At 39.8% G+C, this 20,186-nt stretch overlaps 1 protein-coding gene across 3 annotated transcripts in view; it reads left to right on the forward strand.

Annotated features, from left to right (window-relative positions):
- Positions 1 to 20,186, forward strand: part of LOC146485269 (germinal-center associated nuclear protein-like) — a 46,812-nt gene that overhangs the window by 13,585 nt on the left and 13,041 nt on the right. For 2 of the 3 annotated variants that reach the window (XM_085103638.1, XM_085103640.1), the window contains exons 11-28: positions 287 to 352; positions 937 to 1,083; positions 1,412 to 1,473; positions 2,770 to 2,902; positions 3,285 to 3,361; positions 4,322 to 4,435; positions 6,426 to 6,474; positions 6,956 to 7,069; positions 8,229 to 8,378; positions 9,217 to 9,540; positions 10,328 to 10,372; positions 11,281 to 11,364; positions 13,435 to 13,553; positions 15,085 to 15,198; positions 16,847 to 17,050; positions 17,569 to 17,711; positions 18,802 to 18,874; positions 19,423 to 19,675. In XM_085103638.1, coding sequence (XP_084959764.1) covers positions 287 to 352; positions 937 to 1,083; positions 1,412 to 1,473; positions 2,770 to 2,902; positions 3,285 to 3,361; positions 4,322 to 4,435; positions 6,426 to 6,474; positions 6,956 to 7,069; positions 8,229 to 8,378; positions 9,217 to 9,540; positions 10,328 to 10,372; positions 11,281 to 11,364; positions 13,435 to 13,553; positions 15,085 to 15,198; positions 16,847 to 17,050; positions 17,569 to 17,711; positions 18,802 to 18,874; positions 19,423 to 19,675 — 2,271 coding nt within the window. Of the gene's footprint in view, positions 1 to 286; positions 353 to 936; positions 1,084 to 1,411; positions 1,474 to 2,769; positions 2,903 to 3,284; positions 3,362 to 4,321; positions 4,436 to 6,425; positions 6,475 to 6,955; positions 7,070 to 8,228; positions 8,379 to 9,216; positions 9,541 to 10,327; positions 10,373 to 11,280; positions 11,365 to 13,434; positions 13,554 to 15,084; positions 15,199 to 16,846; positions 17,051 to 17,568; positions 17,713 to 18,801; positions 18,875 to 19,422; positions 19,676 to 20,186 lie in introns of all 3 variants that reach the window. The other variant, XM_085103639.1, reaches the window with a different exon arrangement.

Below are 20,186 nucleotides of genomic sequence, written 5' to 3' on the forward strand. Positions count from 1 at the left end.
CTTTTTCAACTGGGTTGATGAAGATTGCCACTGAACTGAAATTAATAATTCCTAGTTGTTAGGTCTTTTATTACCTTTATGCTGTTTATCCCACTGAGTTTGGCAATACTCCGGCCTAGTTGCTTCATGCTACAGAAACCAGGCTATTGCTCTGGCCGTAAGGGCCACTAATAAGGCTTGTAGTGTGACTTTACCTTTATCTTACCTTATACCATTACGCTGAACTTACTGGGTTAGGCATTTACAAGTGCTGTGGTAATCAGTTTTCCTATGATTGTACACTTAGGATGAAAACCCTCAAGTGGACCATGCTTGTGCAATCAAGGAGTATGACAGATCAGCAGCAGATAAGGTTTGTCTCAGATTTTGTCTTTCAAACTTTTGTGTTTTTAATCAATGCAAATTCATCATTTGAAGACTTTTCTTTAAAGGTGCAGGGTCAGTTATTTTTAGTGTCACTATGAATAGCCAAAAAGCGTATTTCTTTCAATGGAATCGTTAAAATAATGGCAGAGTTTTGTTAAGTTAAACAATAACCCCACTGGTGCACAGAAACAACGTTTAATTATTATTGGCTGCGGATGGCTAGGATGGAAGTGAATTGCAACTTGAGAAAATTGGCCAACTTTTTCAAGTTATTCCTGTGTAATTTGGAGAAGTCACTAAAAACTGACCACAGTTCCCTGGAGAAAAACCTTATTATTTTCTTCCTGATGTTGTGCGAGCAGTTGTAGGTTACAACCAGGTCGTCTAAAAACTATTTGGGCAGTTTTGGCCAAAGTAAAGTAGAATCGCCGTGACTGTGTCCATTTAACAAGTCTTCCTTCCACCTTGTAAAGCGCATTCGAATACCTATAATTATTGTGAGTGTTTTTAAACAAAATGCTATTTTTATTATCATTATTATTTATTACATATTAAATTTATTTTTTCCAGGAAGAGCCCCTGCCTCATGAACTTCGTCCTGTCCCAGTTCTGAAGATGACAATGGATTATTTGGCAACAAATATTATGGATCTCGTGGAAGGCAGGGAAGGGGAATGGTTTGATTTTGTGTGGAATAGAACCAGAGGAATCAGAAAGGTAAACAGCTATTTATTTATTTATTTATTTATTTATTTATTTATTTATTTATTTATTTACATACCCATTTATTCATGAATGTTTTACTTTGTAACATCATTTTAGTACCAATTTGACAAATCTATTAAACTGTTCATTTAAACAATAAACAACAAAATACTTATTACATGTAACTATCGCTGATATATTAGGCGATTTTTTTGCAAGGAATCTCGTATTGTGTATTAAGATGGCCTCAGCTTCATCAGATTGTCTTGTCGTGTAATGTAATTTGGAATTTGAATCAATCAAGCAAGCAATCATTAAATAACTGTCGCTTCGTTTTTAGGATATCACTCAACAGCACTTATGTGACCCAGATTGTGTTGATCTTGTGGAGAAAACAGCGAGGTAACTATAATTTAAAAATTTAGTCACGTTTTTAAGGACGGCACCTACTAATGCCGAGAAATTTTTGCAAGGTTTATGACTACGCGGGAAAAGCAGATCTTGGCAAGGGCTTTTGTTATCCAAAAACAAAATTGGAAGGTAAGCACGCATTTTCCATAGATAATCAAGGAACAATAATTCTAGTTAATGGTTTAAAAATGCCTAACGATGTATGCCATTTTTTTCCCAATTGAAGCTTAATTATCTTTGAAAAATGCGTGGTTATCCCCAATTTTCTACTTACATTCCAGTAGCCCTTGTTCGAATCTTGAAACGCGAGTTTATCGGGCCATCCCGAGGTACAGAGAACGTATCCTCCGCAGCAAAAGAAGGCAGCGTCCTTTAGTCCCTTAATGTTACACTAGATATCTTGTTGGGAGTGAAATGTAGAGATTGAAATAACATAATTGAACAAGGACCCGCACTATACTGAAAAGGGATAGCTCCTCTCACCTTTGTCACACGGTCACCGCTTCAACATCGGGGATGGCAGACATGGTGAGGCCGAGCAAGTATACATGTAGAAAGTAAACGTTGTGGAAGTAATATGTCAAAAACGAGGGCGAGTGCTTTATCACGGGTTCCAAATACCGAGAAACAGATGAAAGCATGAGGCCGCAGGCCGAGTGCTTTCATCTGTTTCGAGGTATTTGGAACCCGTGATAAAGCACGAAGCCCGAGTTTTTGGCATGTCTTCTCAAATGAAACAATAAGAAATTAATCTCATTAAAATGCAAATGTTTGATCTCAGATGAAAAACATGTTTCATCTCAGATGAAAACCTGGTGGTGTTTCATCTGGTGTTTCATTGGGGTATCAAGATTCATCCACCTGACCGAAATGGAGGTCATTTATTGGCTTTTGACTGCATGAATTATTAATGAGTTTGAGAATAGGTATTTCAAGAAATAAAGCCAAACGTATCTTGAAAAAATTAACCTAAGCTGTTAAAAGAACTTTTTGGACAAAATATGTTGCAACTGAGCCGCGAAAACAAATTAGCAAAACTCTAGCTTTTTTCACGAGCCAAATATGCATACGAATTTCACATTTGTTGTTTCAACAATCTATTGTACCTTACTGCACGGACTCTGCGATGTTCACAGCTCAGTGTCTACAATGAAATGACTTGGCTAGGCCAATTAAGGTTCCTTTTATAGTGCGGGTCCGTGTTTAAAGTCTTGTACAGTTGCCCCCTTTTTGCCAAAATGCTAGTGAGAAATGACAAAGACCTTGTCTTTTTTCTTGCGTTTTTAGATTTCACATTATTTGTGCCCATTTGCTGTGCGAGGAAGACATGAACTCCTTTGATGCAAAGATCAATACTGAGAACTTGACCAAATGCCTGCAAACTTTGAAGCAGTTTTATGGAGACCTTTACAAGGACAAGGTTAATTCCTTATTGATTTGTTGTGGGCAGTGCACTGTAGAGTGAGTGAGTGAGTGAGTGAGTGAGTGAGTGAGCGACCGACCGACCGACCGACCGACCGACCGACCGACCGACCGAGTGAGTGTCCGAAAAACAAACAGGTCGACAGCGCGTGCACAGCGCTACCCACATGTACGCGTGGGTACCTTTTTTGTGTGTGTTTTTGTCTTCTTATTTACTCATAGTATTTATTATTTTATTTAGTTATTTGTTTTTATTTTCATCTTGTCATGGGTATTTTGGGGGAAACTTGTGCACATCTGTAAAAGATTATGGGAAGCAAATTTATTTAAACAGTGTCGAAAGACTACTCATGCGTTAAATTTATTATGTTTTTTTCCAGGGTGTAACATGCCCGCACGAAGCAGAGTTCCGGGCCTACGACATTTTGTTGAACTTGAATGAAGGAGACATATTAAGGTAAACTTATATGAAGGAGGTACCCTTTGTAGCTAGTGGTGTTGTTCGCGTCACAAGTTTCAGGCTCAACTTTCGTTGAGTAGTCGGATTGTCCAACTGCTGAGAAAGGTTTTATTTTTTTTTAAGATGGAAGTGGCATTTTTAGCATGTCGCCGTCGTATTTACCTTGTTGCATTCGACGTAGAAAGAACGCACTCCTAATTGCGTTTGGAGTCGAGATTGTATGGGACAGTCAATCGATCAACGAATAAATGAATGGATGTTGGGACGTGTATCTGGCATCCCTCGCAGATTTTGAAGGGGCGGATAACATCATCACCAACTTGGCAAAGGAGAGAAAGCCTGGTGACATCGAACGCACTCCCTTGTCTTTGATTACTAGTTTGGGCGTTAGTTTCTTGTTTTCAGTCACGTTTTTTTTTTAATGTATTTTAATAAAAACTCCTTGTACATATTGTAATTATAATTTTCCACAGTTATTGTTAACTAGTTGTATTTTATTTGTGTCCCCGCACTAGTATGGGTTACTTTCAAAATTCTACGTTAATAAAAATGTTCATGGAAGGTCTGGTAATCATCTTTTGAGAAGAGTTAAAGTAACCTCGCTGGACTTTTCATGCATATGCCACACATGACATTCCAATCCTAGCAGTATGCAGGATGTTTGTCCCATGAACCTAGTTTAATGGCCTTAGCTGCCACGAGTCTCCTGTAGCTCAGTGGTAGAGCATCTGAACTAGTAATCGGAAGGTCTTAGGTTTGACTCCTGAAAGGAGAAGTCGGACTTCCTTTTTCCGAATATACCTGTGTCACTTTAAATAATACATCAATCTCAATGTAAATGTACCTCCATAGTAAGAAAATTAAGATTTTACGTCAATTGACGTGTATCTATTGAACAGGGATTTGTGCATGTCTAGATTTTAATAAAAATCGATTATTTTCTTTCTTTCCTTTCAGAGAGGCAATGACCTTTAGAGAGGAAGTTCAGAAGTCTGCTGAAGTGAGATTTGCAATGGATATTTTCCATGCACTGAACAGCAATAATTTTGTCAGGTTTTTCCGACTTTTGAGGTACTATTTGTTTAAAAATTGTTAATAAGCTTTATTGAAAACGCCCCGAATATAATTATAAGACGCCCGGGCATAATCGTCAGTTCCTAACAGTTCCTAGTTTAAATTAACTCTAACAGATGATGTTCTATTGGCGAGTTCTTGTAGAGTGCTTGTCTGTTGAGTGTCGAAAGTAATTTCGCGTTTGCTTTGGTTTTGCTTTACTAGGCTCTATGATTGGTTGGCAAAGTTCGCGCCATTTTGTCAACCAATGGGAAGCCAAACCAAAACCAATCGTGACCTACTCGCACGCGTTTTCCCGCGCTTGACGTCGGTTACTTGTATTTGCTTCGACTTCTGATTGGCTCGTTGTGTCGTTTACATCTGTTGTGATTGGCCAGAATAATTACTTTGGTTTTGGTTTAACGACACTTTATTGAAAACCGCTCTGTTAGAATCAGTGTGATAATTTTTGTAAGTGCCTTCATGTACAGCTGTAGTTTCGAACTTTTCCAGCACATAGTTTCAATGTTAAAATGTAATTGCAGCATTTGACAATAATTTTATCCGAGGTTGAATATGCTTTTAGCCCTTACCTGGTGGAAACCCTGTTTGTAAGCAAAACCAATCGGCCTGAAAGGAAAGTCAGCCTGAAATGAGCATTGTAAACACGTAAAATAATGCCCCTAAGACTCTACACTAGTCTTGTATTTTGTCACAGCAGACCGTTTTTAACTCGTGAATGCGCGCACGCGTAGTGAGCCAGTTATCGTAATGTGGGGGAAATTTCACTCGCTCGCTCGATGTGTCGTAAACTTTCACGCATGCGCAATGAACGAGTTATCGTAATGTGGGGGAAGTGTCACTCGGTCGCTGGTTATTGATCTGTAGTTTCTGTTTTTGTTTATGTTCGTTTGTTTGTTTGTATGTTTGTTTTGGAAGGGGGTGTTAATGTAGTCACATCCCAGTCGCGGCTAACACAATCCACCGTATGAAAAGAGGTGGCGGATGTACATTTTACCACAATACCTTGCTAACCTCACATGGCCTATGCTAGGTTTGAAGTCTGAACAATTTTTCTGTGCGTTTTTATTAGCTTTTTTAGGGTTTTCGTGCGCTGACAGTTATGGGTAAATGACCAGTCCCCATCTTTTTTGGTACAGTGGATTCAGGTTTCAGTTAAGAATCGAATCTGCTGTTACTCTGGTCAACGGGGGGTTAGGTTACGTTCTTTTGGGAAAATCCAAATCCGGATTTCTGAATCCAAAAACGGATTTTGCGGTTTTTTGGTGAAATCCGTAAAAAGGATCATGAAACCATAAAATCCACGCTACGGGTGGATTCTTGAGGTCAAATTTAAATCCGGAATTTTGAGATTCATTACCTTTTCCTATCACGAGGAGATAAAAAGGTAGGTTTCTCTGCTAATTTCACGCAAAAAACTTTACGAAAAAGGTATTTTACAGCAATTCGAAGCACCTTACTTACAGCTAACCAATTTGAGTGCAAAAACACCTTTGATAGTCGTCGATTTGTTACTTAGTGGGTATGTTTTTTTTTATCAGCAGTTTTTATCGATCGCTAAGCTATTTATTTTCTTGTGGCGTATTTTCAACCCTTAGTACTCCTTTTAGTAGGATATATCCACGTGATAGAATGATGAGTGGTGTTATGTCTTGTCTCCATCTTGCGTTGTTCATGGCAAATGATTCTTTTTCCGATCTTTCGTTTTTTTGGTGATGAAGAATTCATATGATCTGAGATCACAAATCCGTTTTCGGATTCTCTCAAAAAAAAAACGCACTCTCGAGTGAGTCATTCAATTCTTAAAGTTAAGGCTATTCCCTGTTTTGTGGTTACTGGGCTTACTTACTGCAATTTTTTGCCAGTTTTCTGGGGCTTGATTTATATTCAAAACGTCTGGAATGCAAAATGTGAAATAAAATATTGAGCCTCAGCTAATTCTTTTTCTTTTTTTAAAAAAAAACGTTCCTTTTCCTTTTCTTGTTAGAAATGCCAAGTATCTCAGTGCCTGCTTGCTCCACCGCTACTTTACTCAGGTAAGTAAGTAAATAAGTAATCTTTACTTATGCACGGTAAAAAGCAGCGATTTTTGGGAACAAAGTCCCTTTAAAGGGGAAGTATCACGAGAATTCGATGTCATTTCAAAACCCAAAAATGTTTGTCTGTCAACAGAAACAAAAGTATAATTGTCTAGTTTTATTATAAGTCCCCCCCCCCCCCCCCCCTTCCCCCCAGTGCAATAAAACTGTCGATTGGTGCCTCTGGCCAGAGACAGAATAGGTCGGGATGGATTTAAACTTGAAAAATGTTAGGCTAACGTTTTTCAAGTTTTCGCATTTTTGTTTCCAAAATGCGCTGGAACAGATCACGAGTTGTTCCTTTCAATAACTGGGTTGATTTCTTTCTTTCTCGTTGTTCTAGAATTATTTTATAGCTAAGCGAAGATCTTATTTCACCATTTTTGGCAGATAATGACATCGAATCAATTAAAGATGTATATTTTTAACTATTTCGCAGGTTCGCAGCAGAGCTATCCAGACGTTAAATCACTCTCTCAGTATCTCCAACAGGAGCACGCCATTTCAGCTTAAAGACCTGGTCGATATCTTGGCCTTTGAGGACGAATCAAAGGTATTGTGAATATATGTTTGTTGCCTTCTTCGTTTAGTTACTTCAAGTTCTGTAAAAAACACTTTTTTTACCCCTCCCCACCCCCGACTCCTGATTACAACGTAACCACTCACCCCCGTGGCCCCCTCCTTAATGCGCAGTACCTCTTTCTTCACAGTACCGTTTTGTAAAATTTTGCCGACGATTAGGAGACGATGAGAAAGCAACACTTATCGTTTGTTAAGAGTGTTTTCAGGTGACTGGATGAGAAGTCACTTAAGCCGTGTTGATTCTCACAAATGGGCAAGTTTAAAGAAGACGCGTTCATGTTAGGGACAATTAATGAGAAATTTATCGTCTTTTGCTCACGTTCCCCATAATTTGGTCATTTCACGTTATTGTTTTGCAGAGAAAGTGAAAGAAATATACCAAAATTCATAACCCCGGTGCAGAGCGGTTGTTTTGCGACGTTTTCATCAACGTAACCCTCATAGATCTTTAGGTCCCTAAAGCCTGCTTTCCACTAGCGACTCAAGCACAAACGCAAGCATAAGAATACTTATTTCACCGTGAAAACGGCCTTGACACAAGCATAAGCAGTAGCGCAAGCACAAGCACAAGGATCAAAAATTTTCGTTCTCTTGTGCTTGCGTCGCGTTTTCACTTGACATAAAGCTCTTATGCTTGTTCTTGCGCCAGTACTTGCGTCTCTAGTGAAATAGGGAACTTAAGCAACGACGACGGCGATGGCAACGACAACGACGCAAAGCAATGGGTTTAATGAGCAAAAACAATCGCTCTGCACGTGCGTTTTACATTTTGGTACATTTCTTTGCCCTCCTCTGCAAAACAACAACGTGAAATGACCACATTTAAGGTTTTGTGGAGAACGTGAACGCACAACGGTGAATTTTTCTTTTTCTTTCTTAACTTTGGTTTCTGGATAGTTCGCCATTTTTGTAAAAGTTGAGCGAGTAGCATAATTGAAATAAAGATATATTTTCAGGTGACGTTTTCGTTGCCGTTGCCGTCGTCGTTGATTAAGGTCCATAATTTAATGTGACGGCACACAGGCCTGTAACATTTGAAATTCTTGTGTGTTGTCCCCTGAACCCAGGATCAAACCTCCACCCTGCAGGTCAATGAACATACTAATAATCTTCCCTTTTCTTATCATCAGGCCGAGGAATTTTGCACGTATCATGGTTTGAATGTTACAGAAGGTTGTGTCAATTTTGCACGGTCGTCGTTTGTGGAGCCCGAGACCAGATTTCCAGTAAAGCGAGCCTTGAAACTGATTGAATCAAAACGCAACAGTTCCATTGGAGAGGTGAGTCGTTGTTTGTTAACATAAATATTTCTTTGTTTATTATCACATCGATCTACGTCGAACTTTCTTTTCGGGATGTCCAAGTAGATACATTTTATATCTTTCAGGACGGTGCCTACTTTTGTTACTGCGCATACGTTCTGCGCATCTCGAGATACTTGGGTTTCCTATGGGTGGTGCCTACTAAGGCAGGGATATTTTCGCGCGGTTTAAAACTATGCAGAGAGAGCAGAACTTAGCAAGTGCTCTTAGTATCCAAAAAGAAAATAGGGGGTAACCATGCAATTTTCAGAGATAATAAAGCTTCAATTTGAAAAAAAAAAAAAAAAAAAAAACATGCATTGCTTTGCATTTTACTGTCTTTTAGAATAATTGCTGCTTAATTATCTCTAAAATAAAAAAAAATTTAAAAAAAATTAAAAAAAAAAAAAAAACGCGTGGTTACCCCCAATTTCCTTTTATGATTCCAATAGCACTTGCTAAGATCTGCTTTCCCCGCATAGTCATAAACTGCGCAAAAATACTTCTTTATTAGTAGGCACCGTCCTTAAGTAGCCACGTTATATTTTGTTGTTCCCCTAAATTCTCTTTGTTTTGTCTTTGATTGTAAAAACTGTAATAATATTAATTTTATCCTTAAACAGTTGTAAGTCTGGCCCGCCTAGATTAGTTCTCGCTACCTGCGGGCCAGTCTCTCTTTTTTGCTAAATTTTTTAATTTTTGAATAAACTTGAAACTTGAATAAATTTAATTTTGGTGATTACAGTGACTTCGTTAAAAGTTAAATTAGTGGAAAAGTAATAACTTTATTCTCTTTTTGTAATGTCGCAACTAACAGGTAGTGTACAATGGTCCCCTACCACCTCCCCCACAGCACAAACCATGCCTGAGCTTTGATGACGATGGTCGCTACATTGGAGACACAGCAGAGCTCGTGGCAGTATTTTCCAAAGAGAACGCTCCTCCATCGCAAACTCCAGATCAAACTAATGCTGATACATTTGACGGTGTTGCGTCAGCCTTGCCGTTGCCAGGGAGACCACCAACAGAATCAGATACCTCTGACAGACAGCTGTCAATTACATCCACAGCACCCCCTGGTACTGCTGTGGGCGTTGTTAAGCGACCCATTGTACAGACTGTCCACAGGCCGTTTACGCAGGTTAGCCTCATTAAGGCGATGCTGCATGTGATGAGTAGCAACGATGCGTTTTAGCGCGAAACAACGTACTTGTTTGGATTTGAACGCTGCAAAAATAATTAATGCTACTATAGCTAGTAATAATCATGGATTAGTAAAATGCGTTCGATCTCATGGCATCTAGACCGAAGCGAGTCAACCCGCGGGACTTCACTCAGACAGCGGGATTCAAAACTCTCATATGAAATCGAGGCAAGTGGTCAGCCAGTCCAAGATGGCGCCCAAACCCTGAAATCGTACAGCATCCATAAAGAAGTGACACGAATAGTATGCGTTCCCCTAACGTCGAACGCAATAATGTTGTGCGCAAAATTGATGCCGTGCGGGATGCAGGGGGGACGATTTTCTGTGTAATTTTTGCTCAGCTAGTACATTGCGAGCTTTTGAATCAGCTGCAAAATCTTGCAACTGAAAAAATGCGTTGGATATCATCTCAGGTGACCCATGTTACACGGCGTCAACGTTCCGCGAAGCTTTGTGGCGTTGAAAGTCGCCATTGCCAGTTGCTCAGCGCGGGTCTACTTCGTGCAATGGTGATTACAAGAAAACGATTGCGAGGCAAGTTCATTTCAGGGCATGTTATACTAAGCAACGATTCGAGCAACTTGTGTGACTGTCGCGACAAAATTGCGAGACAAGTTGAAGGAAAAATTGCAGATTGTAACAGCGCCCTAACTGAATGTTGCTTCAAATTACTAACGCTGTTTCTGTTTGATTAATTTGTGTCATAATCTTCGATTTTGTTTAGCCTCCGCAGGATCAGCCAAAGGCCAAAGTAGTCTATACTGGAGAGGTAGGTTGATAGTGAGGTTACATACGGGATATCTGACTTCTACCTCACAAGAATTCTAAAATAAGAATTTCGATGATTCTATTTTTTTGTTTTTGGCGGGAGGAATTGGGGGGAGGGGGGAGGGTAGAAAGCGAGAAAACATAAAACACCCTAGTAGTATTGTTCAGCAGTCTTGGTTTGAAGGTGTCATGCGACGATTTCAAAAACTGATACAGTGGAACTCCGCCCTACGACCACCTCGTTATTACGCCCCAAATGAATTGAAAGTCCAGTCATTTCCTTAGTTTGACAACCTCGTTAATCCGACCACCCCCGTTATTACGACCTCATTTTCGCGGCCCGAAGGTGATCGTGTCAACAGGATTCCACTGTAATTTAATAAACAAATTTGTACAGTACAATTAACAGCACCACTAGAAAATACTGCTTCTTAGCTTTCATTCAGTTTGAATTATCGCAGTTTAGGATTTTTTAGGATTTTGCAGGTTAATTGGCAAGTAAATTTCACGCTATGCTCAGGAAAGTTTAGACATCCCAGCTAACAGTCTTCTAAAGTTAAGTTTCTCATTTATCAGTTCAAAAATCCTCCATTTCTCAGCTGACAGTTAAAATTCTGGCCAATTCTCAGCCATCAGTTTATCCCTTGCAGACCCTCTACAGTGTATTGCGCTATTGAACTAAAGTCAAACCAATTAACTTCCTAGTAGTTCAAGGTATTTGTTATATCGCGACGTTTCGGTTGCTGTTCGCAACCTTCCTCTTAGCTGATGAAGGTTGCAGCGGCAACCAAAACGTAACTAATATCGCTTTTAAAGCCATCGTTAACTTTTAAGCTTTTCGGTTTTTAACCACGCGTGGCTACAAAGGTATTCAGTGTAAGTCTGATTGTAAGTTTTTTTCTCTTGTAGGAAATAATGCACTTTACTAAAAGTCTCTTCTTGGAAGTACTGAATGAAATGTGCACAGAAATCACCAAAGATGCCCTCGACAAGGTATACCCCCAGTCATACAAACGTCTGTAAATTTGTCAAATTTCATCTTACATTTCCCAAGCTGATACAACACCTACTATGCTGAAACTTTGCAAGGATACTAAAGTAAAGGTGCTCTTTCCAGTGCTGGTATCAGTTTTTCATTCAGATCAATTTTAACTCATTCAAATCTGTTGCCGCCATTTTGGAGAAGGGTCTATTCTCAATCTCTCTATTATCACTACTTGATCAAACATACAGGTCACGAGTAAAAGGAAACGACGTCTGTGTTTAAACAAATTCTCCCAGCTACTGTTATAAGAAATGTGTGGCTTACAGTGAGGAGAATATACTTGTTGATATTGGAGATTAATTGGTACTTTACTGACTGATCACGTGGTCGGTCACCGAAAGCAAACAAACAGAAAAATTAGTATACAGAGTATATTACGAACTCACAATGTGACCAGCTCCCACTTGGCTTGATAGCTTCTAAAGGTGGTAGAGCACTGCGCCGGCATCGCAGAGGTCATAGGATCAATCGAATCCCGATCTTTCATCCGCAGTTCAAATATATGTTTAAAATATTTACATTTAAACAGACAAAAAGCAGCAAAGAAAACCAGTATCCATTTATTGCAGGCCCTAGTTGTTCAAAGGCCGGATAACTTTATCCAGTGGATAAGTCACTATCCGACAGTTTCAATCTGTGCAAAGATTTCAGTATTTCCTTATGCACCACCGAATATGTGCACTCTAACCACTGCTTAGTTTGGGAGTGTACGAAAACCTTGGACAACATTTAACGTGAAGTATATTTTAGACGCTGAAGAGTGCCTTATCCAGCGGATAAAGTTATCCGGCCTTTGAACAACTGAAGCCAGTACTTGAGTCGACTTCCACTTAAATTTCGATCGATTGTTTCACCATTCAAATCGCACAGTATGCAGGACGTTTGTCAGATGAACCTAGTTTAATGGCCTTAGCTCCCACGAGTCTCCTGTAGCTCAGTGGTAGAGCATCCGAACTAGTAATCGGAAGGTTTTAGGTTCAACTCCTGATATGAGCACTCGGATCGATTTCCTTTCTCCGAGTATGCTAGTGTCATTCACGGAATAATACAGTCGGACCTGTATATAACGGCCCTGTATTAAGCGGCCACCCTCTATTAAGCGGCCAGTTTTCAAAGTCCCGATTGTTCGCTCATACAAACACTGTATTTGTTACCTGTATTAGGCGGCCACCTCTATTAAGCGGCCGCGGCCACCCTGTAGCAGTCCTATGTTTGTCTTTCTTTGTTATTTTTACCTGTATTAAGCGGCCACCCTTGAATGGAAACTAAGCCATGTTATTTTATGCGGTATTTTATTGTGTTTAAAATGCGATCCAGCATCGCTATAAAGAAATAACATGTACAAAGCTACTGTAAGCTGATACTCGGTTGTTTAATATCGTTAACGCTTTTCACATGTCCGCAATGTGCTGAAGTACAGTACCATATCACGAACGCTAAAAGAAATTTGTTTTGAATATGGTTCACTCTCTAGCAAGAAATTCATCTTTAATTAGCTTGTTCTTCAGCCATGTGACATTGAACATTGAGCGTAACAACTATGGAATGACGGAATAAGATATTTTGTTGTGAACTGTAAGTCATAGAAATAGAGCAGTGTATACCGTAGAAGAGTAGAGGACAATTTATATTTATTGCATAGTACTTTTACACAAAGTTACGTATATTATACCGTTAAGTTACAAGTTGGCACTGAACTTTTAAGTATTAATCGCTTGAAAGAGTGTTGATTGTCCTATTGTTTCCTTGCATGAAGTGTTTTGTATGATACGCCATTAAAATTGACATTAGACCACGCCCAGTGAGTATTTTCAGTGATCCTGTATTAAGAGGCCACCTGTATTAAGCGGCCAGTTCCTCAAGTCCCGAGGGTGGCCGTTATATACAGGTTCGACTGTACATCACTCTCGTTTGAGTCTTTTTTGTAGTATTTGCTGGCCCAAGTATTATTCTGTTCTTTTAATTAAATTGTTACATTGGCGCTTGATTATTCACATCATGTTATTTCTTGTTAACAGATTCATTATTGCCTTCAATTATCTTCGGAGATTGCTGATGATTTTCATGACCAGACGCTGTCTGAATTCACAAGAGAGACAGCAAGTGCGGTGCTCTCTGAAGAAAGAGAAAAGAAAAGGTGAATATTCTAGTCTTGTTGGTTTATATTGAATGGATAAAGGCGTTAGTTTCTAAAGAAGCTGCGGTGCTGCGTCGGTGGGGAATAGAGACGAATGTTTGGACACCTTAACACTTTAAACCCTAACAGTGATCAGCATCGAATTTCTCCTTGTAATATCAATGCTTATTCAGCTCCTGAGGTCATGAGAATTAAGGATGTGATCACCCAAGGTGAATTTTGTTGATGATTTAATAACTTCTCCCCAGTACTTTTATAAGAAAGATACGGGGACAAGATAGGAGAATTTTTTCTTTGATTTTAGGGGTTAAAGGGTTAAAGAGATTCGATTATACAGTTGATAACTAAAGTAGACAGCTTTCAGTCCCCCTTTTCTCTTAAAGTGCACCTGACCCCCAAATTTTTTTTCTCTTAAATAAATCTTTGTACCTGTTCGAAACATATTGCGCTATTTAGCGCCTTTTTCAACCAAATCTTGACTTTTTATAGGCTGTAAAAGTTACGAAAACTAGCCATCATCTGTCCCATGACCGAGCTGGTAAGGGGCATGGGTCTATTCCTTACTTGACGTCACAAACTGATTTGCATTGTATTAAGTCTTTGTGAAAATGCATGGAAAGCAGTTTGTGACGTCATGTAAGGAATAGACCCATGCTCCTTACTAGCTCGGTCATGGGACAGATGATGGCTAGACTTCGTAACTTTTACAGCCAATAAAAAGTCAAGATTTGGTTGAAAAAAGGCGCAAAAAGGCTCAATGCGTTTCGAACTGGAGCAAAGATTTATTTAAGCGAAAAAAAATTTGGAGGTTAGGTGCACTTTAAGATCTGTCGAGTGTTAATCAATCCCTCGAGCGCGAACTACAATAGGAGTATGAACGAGTCGGGTTTGGGGCATGAACGAGAAGGGATTGGTTTCTCATCTCGCGCGCCGTTCTTGCCTGGTCCCAATCCTCGTCGTCCTATTTTTCGCTGCGTGTTTACACCACTACACAAACTTCGAGAAAGAAACAGACTGCAACTGAGCAGTCTATAACTAAAGAAATTGCATATAACCTATTGAATTTGACCAAACTCTTTAATACGCAGATAAACTCGAAGATTTACATGATAACATTCCTTGAGAAAGAATTCCGCTTCTCACGACTTACAAGATAAAAATTCCGCTACATTTAGAAATAATGTTCCAGAGTTCCTTCGAGAGTCACACTCAAAACAAGAATAATCCGAACAATCCGATTACAAATGATCACGTGCGATTTTGACTAGTTCCAGTTCCTATGTTCCCAACGTAACCTAAGGGACTCTAAGAATAATCTCAATGTTCCATTACCACACAAACAAAACCAGAAAAAGGCGTCTGCTCTCGCAGGCTATAACATTTCTACCATTCTTTAAAGTCATAGCTCGTAATATATAAGTGCCTACGGTAAATATGAAGCCACTTTATGCTCTAAATAAGCCATAACCGTTTGAAGGTCTTCGATCCCCGATGATCACACTAAGCAAACGAAACTTCTTTTTCTACATAGAATCGCTGAAGAAAATGCGGCAACGAAAGAACGAGTGTCACGTGCTGTCCACGGTGACATCACAGAGGAATTTGTTTCCCAAGAATGTGCAAGAATTGTAGAGGACGTTTTGAGGTAAGCTTTGGTTTTTGTCGTTTCGTCTCGCTTTGGCTTGGTTTGTGAAATCTTAGGCCCCGTTTATATGGAGAAAAGTTGTCCCGGGAAAGAGGGTCACCCTCTCAGCAGCCGAGTCAACTTCAGCGAGCGTTGTTTACATGAGAAAAAAGTTGACCCCTTTGCCCGAACCAACAGCACTCGCGCATGTTCTGATTGTCTCGCCTTCACAGAGTTGACCCAGCTAGGCGAGCCAAAGTGTTTATATGGAAAAAAGTTGTCCCGGCTAGGAGGGTGACCCTACCATCGAAAAAGGGTGACCCGGCTAGGCGGGTCACCCTTCCAGCCGAACCAACTTTTTGTTTCTCTTGTAAACGGTTCGCCAAGTTTTGTAAGGAAATGTAGCAAAAGTTGGCTCGCCCAGAGTAGCTCGGGTAGTCACAGGACAACTTTTCTCCATATAAACAGGGCCTTAGGGCGCTTTCAATTTGTTAGAGCTGGCCATGCAGCCAGACCGGTCAGTTCGTAAAAGGAGTGTACCAATTTGAAAGACTGATTCTTCGAATTCTTCGAAAAGGCACATTCTGAGAGTACTGGGCGCCATTTTGAAGCAATTCATAAAAGTGGCATATAAACTGTCGTTCAAATAGGTGCATTCCATTTGCGGAATGATTCAACTTGCCGGCCATTTCTGATATACGGAAATTGCCCTAAGTATTATGCTTGGGTTAACATTCGCAACATAACATTCGTTAAAAAGGAGGCAAACCAGTTGGCTATTCATAAATCCAAGTAGTCAGAGTGGGATTCGAACCCTGGGCCTCGGAATTACGAGTCCGGCGCCCCAACCACAAGGCCACGCCGCCTTCCCTCACAAGGGGAGGACAAATCGAGAACGTGCCAAGCAAACTGATCAAATGCGCCCCTAAGAAAAAAGAACAAACGGAACGAGAGCCTACCAACTCAGCTCCTTCAGCTCAGCTCATTCGTTTTTTTTTTTCGGAAGCAGGCTATTATTTTAAATACATCTAGAAAGCAAAAATGGACAGAAATGTCGATTTTGCGTTTCAGCAGAGTTCATTCTAAGACCTGAACATATCCGCGTAAGAGTGAAAAGGCCTTTGAAACAACTTGTGTTTGTTTGCTGTTTGTTTATTTGTTTGTTCCATTAGCAGCTTTTTGCTGGCATGACGTCCGTAGTATATGAATACCAGGGCACCTGTGTTGTAAACTGTTTGAGTGGTTTTCAATTGAGTGTCGAAAGCAATTGCGTTTTTGCTTTGGCTTTGCATTACTTCGCTCTGTAATTGGTTGCGCCACTTTCTCAACCAATAAGATGTAAAACCGAAACCAATCGTACCTCGCTCGCACGCGTTTTCCCGCGCTTGGTGCCGGTTACATGTATTTGCTTTGAATTCTGATTGGTTCATTGCGCTACTTGCACCTGTTCTGATTGGCGAGAGTAATTGCTTTGGTTTTGGTTTTACGACACTCAATTGGAAACCGCTCTAATGTGTGAATTTCATACCTCTTTTTTTTTTTTTTTTTTTTTTTTTTTTTTGAATTTCATACCTCTTGCTTTCAAGGCTTCAAGACACGCAAGAGTCAAAAAGCCCTTGAAATAGCTCCTCTTTGTTTGTTAGGTGGTTAACTTGTTTGTTTGTTTTAGGGAAGTACGAGAAGAACTTCTGAAAATAGCGACAGAAAACGCCTCAAGAAAAATCTGCCTATCTTTAGTCGAAGAAGGAGTTTTAGGGGAACTGAAGAACCTCGCCTGGGAAGTTTTGGAGGAGGAAAAGGCAGAAAGAGACGCACGACTGCAACAACTGGCTGAACAGATTATGAAACGCAGAATGGCGCGATATTTTAAGAGGTATTGTGGATCATTATATGAATGATATTTCTTCATAATGCTTGAAATTTCTTCCAGAAGTGACTTGTTTAAAGGACAGTATTGCTCGATAGCTTTCATTCGAATGGTCACAGATTGGTATTTTATTTTGACGAGCTCAAAAATTAGAACCACCTTGTACTGCAAAATGAACAGCACCACAGGGAAGTACTCCTCAGTAGCTTTCATTTGAATGGTCACACTTTTGGATTTCATCAACAGACGCAAAAGTTAGAATCACCTTGTACAGCATAATAAACAGCACCACAGGAAAGTAGTGCTTAGTAGCTTTCATTTGAATGATCACACTTTTGGATTTTATCCACAGACGCAAAAGTTAGATAAGAATCACCTTGTACTTTTGAATAACCAACACCATAGAAAACAGGTGCTCGTTAGCTTTCATTTGAGTTATTTTAAAAACGTTAGGGTTATAGATAATCAGTACTACAAGAAATTGTTGCTCAGTAGCTGAATAACATATACATTTTTCCTTTCAGATGGGTAAAATGTTTCCGAAGCAGTGTGCACCTCAAGGGCCTTCTAAGCACCTTTCCACCAGGGGCTCCCTTGTTCAGTACTGAGGAACAGCTTGAGTATCTTGTAGGACACAACAGACAGAGCATCACAATGGCCGCTATACGGTAATGTGCTTCATGTAATCCCGTGTGGAGTGTCTTTTTCCATTACCTTTCCTTTTCGTTTTGAACAAGAGGTTCTTTCGACCGTTTTATTTCGATTACGAGAGAATTCTCCACGCAAGGCTCACCAAGTGATGTCTTTCTGTTTTCCCTGTTTTCGGTAACTTGACAAAGTGATTTATCTGTTAAGCCCGGCTCACATGAGCCGAAAAGAAATCAATGAGGCGTCTGAATCAATTCAGAACGGCCGATCTAATTCGGATCGGCTCAGCCGGGAGTAACGGCTGTGGGCCGGCTTTGATTCAGACGCCGTACTTCACATGAGCCTAATCAAATACATAAATTATAACAAATCCGGAATTTCCTTCAGTCATAATATGCTTTAGTGTATTAATTTCGGCTGAATTAAGTTCGGCGTCTGAATCAATTCAGCCGGGATTAATAACTTGGGTCGTCTAAATTCGAATTCGATTCGGCTCATGTGAAGTACGGCGTCTGAACCGGGCCTTAATCCTTGCTGATGTCATTGTTTACATTTTTCCTCATTAACATACGACTTAACTCATAGAAGCCGTGGTCGTATATATGAACTAAATGCAAAAGTTGAAAGAGCTAATTAAGTTGGGCAATTTGTGCAATTTTCAGCTCTTTGCAAGCAATATTGAAGGAAATATCAGCCATCAAAAACTGCGAAATTGCTGGGTGGCAAAAAAGTTAATGAACCATACATTCTCTGTAAAATTTCGAGTTTTTAAAAGAGAATTTCTCCAAAACCATTTGATCTATTGGGCTCAAAGTTTCAGAGAAAACTGAAACTATTATGCCCTTTTAATAGTCAGAGTTTTCATTTTATTAGCGTCGTCAGATAGTGATAAGCATATGTTAATGAGGCAAAAAGTGTAAACAAAGATTCGCCCATAAGGAAAGTCCGTTAAAGTCAAGGATTTTCCTCGGAGAGCTTAAAGCTGATAAGTTTATGGTGAGTATGTGAGTTTACTGAATCATTTTACGATTTACCAAAAACGTGTCAAGTTTGTTTGACTGTGAAGCTTGCGGGGACTGATCGACATTGTGTGATTTTTATTTTCGCCGGCAGAACTGGTGCCCACGAACGTGAAATTCGGGACACGTTGGAGAAAAGGCAAGCTGAGTTGGGTCGCATCAGGTATAACTACATGAATTAAGTAACAAATAAATATGCTTAAATAGAAGAAAGATGCTGGTAGTTAGTACGTAACTTAAGCAGTTGCGAAAAGAAACCCTGAAAAAAATTTAGGTCTGAACGAGTTCGTCATTTCACGTTGTTGTTTGGCCGAGTACGGCGAAGAAATGAACCAAAATTTAAAAGGGCGTGCAGGACCTTTGTTTTTCTCATTAAATCCTATTGTTTTGCGACGTTGATAGTTGCCTTCGCCGTAGTAGCTTCTTAAACTCCCCAATAGGCCTTTATAAATTCGGCGCCATGATGAGTCTCAGGAGAATAAAAAGCTTTGTTTTTGCACGGCAAGCCTCGCACTGAATTCGCGTCTGGCCGAGGCTTGCCGCGAAAAAACAGAGCTTTTTATTCTCTTGAGACTCAACATGGCCGCCGAGTGGTAAAGCCTATGGCTTAAACCCATAGGGGTGTCGGTTTTGTCCGTATTCGCTCTCTCAAAACTCATGAATTCATCGCGAATACAATTTTTTTTTTTTTTTGCCATTTGTATTTTCTAGGCAGCAAGCTTGCAAACCACTGGACATACCTTCACTGCTTGCAAACTCCATGAGATCACAGCCGGTAGCCGACAGATTAGTTCCCAGGTCTCCCATTTACTGGAAACTGATTATTTCCTTACCGGAGGGCTGCGAGGAAGGAGAGTTGATTGAAAGTGATAGAGGACGATTAATGAGTTTTGTCATAAAGGAAAAATTCAAAAGAGGGGTGTATCCGCTGGCTCATAGCATTCCACAAGGGCTCAAGAAAAAGGTCAGTTTGCGTTTCTTCCTTGTTAACCCGTTATATAACAGTGATCAGCATCAAAATTCTCTCTGTAATATCAATGCTTATTCAATCCCTGGGGTGATGAGAATAACGATATTCACTCAAGGTGACTTTTGTAGATATTTTAATAACTTCTCCCAAGAACGTTTGTAAGAAAAGTATGGGGACAAGATAGGAGAATTTGTTTCTTGATATTAGGGGTTAAAGGGTTAAAAGAAATCCTGTCTCAAAGTTGATCTAAAGCAGATCATATAGCTGCTCGACCGAGCTTTGCTTCTTTAATTTGTTTTACTTTGTTGTATCACAGGATACATTAAAAAGGAAAAAAAAAATCCATTTTCATGATATTATGTAATTTGTAATAGTTAAAACTCTGTATCACAACTGTGATACATAGCTATCATCACTGTCTTTAGAAATCGATACAAAACCTGAGCGATCACAAGTCAGCTGTCACCTACAAGCCACGCGTTGTACACGTGCAAAGTGCAGTGCC

Source organism: Pavona decussata, unplaced genomic scaffold, assembly GCF_977016875.1.
Source record: "Pavona decussata unplaced genomic scaffold, jaPavDecu1.1 SCAFFOLD_27, whole genome shotgun sequence".
Lineage (NCBI taxonomy): Eukaryota > Metazoa > Cnidaria > Anthozoa > Scleractinia > Agariciidae > Pavona > Pavona decussata.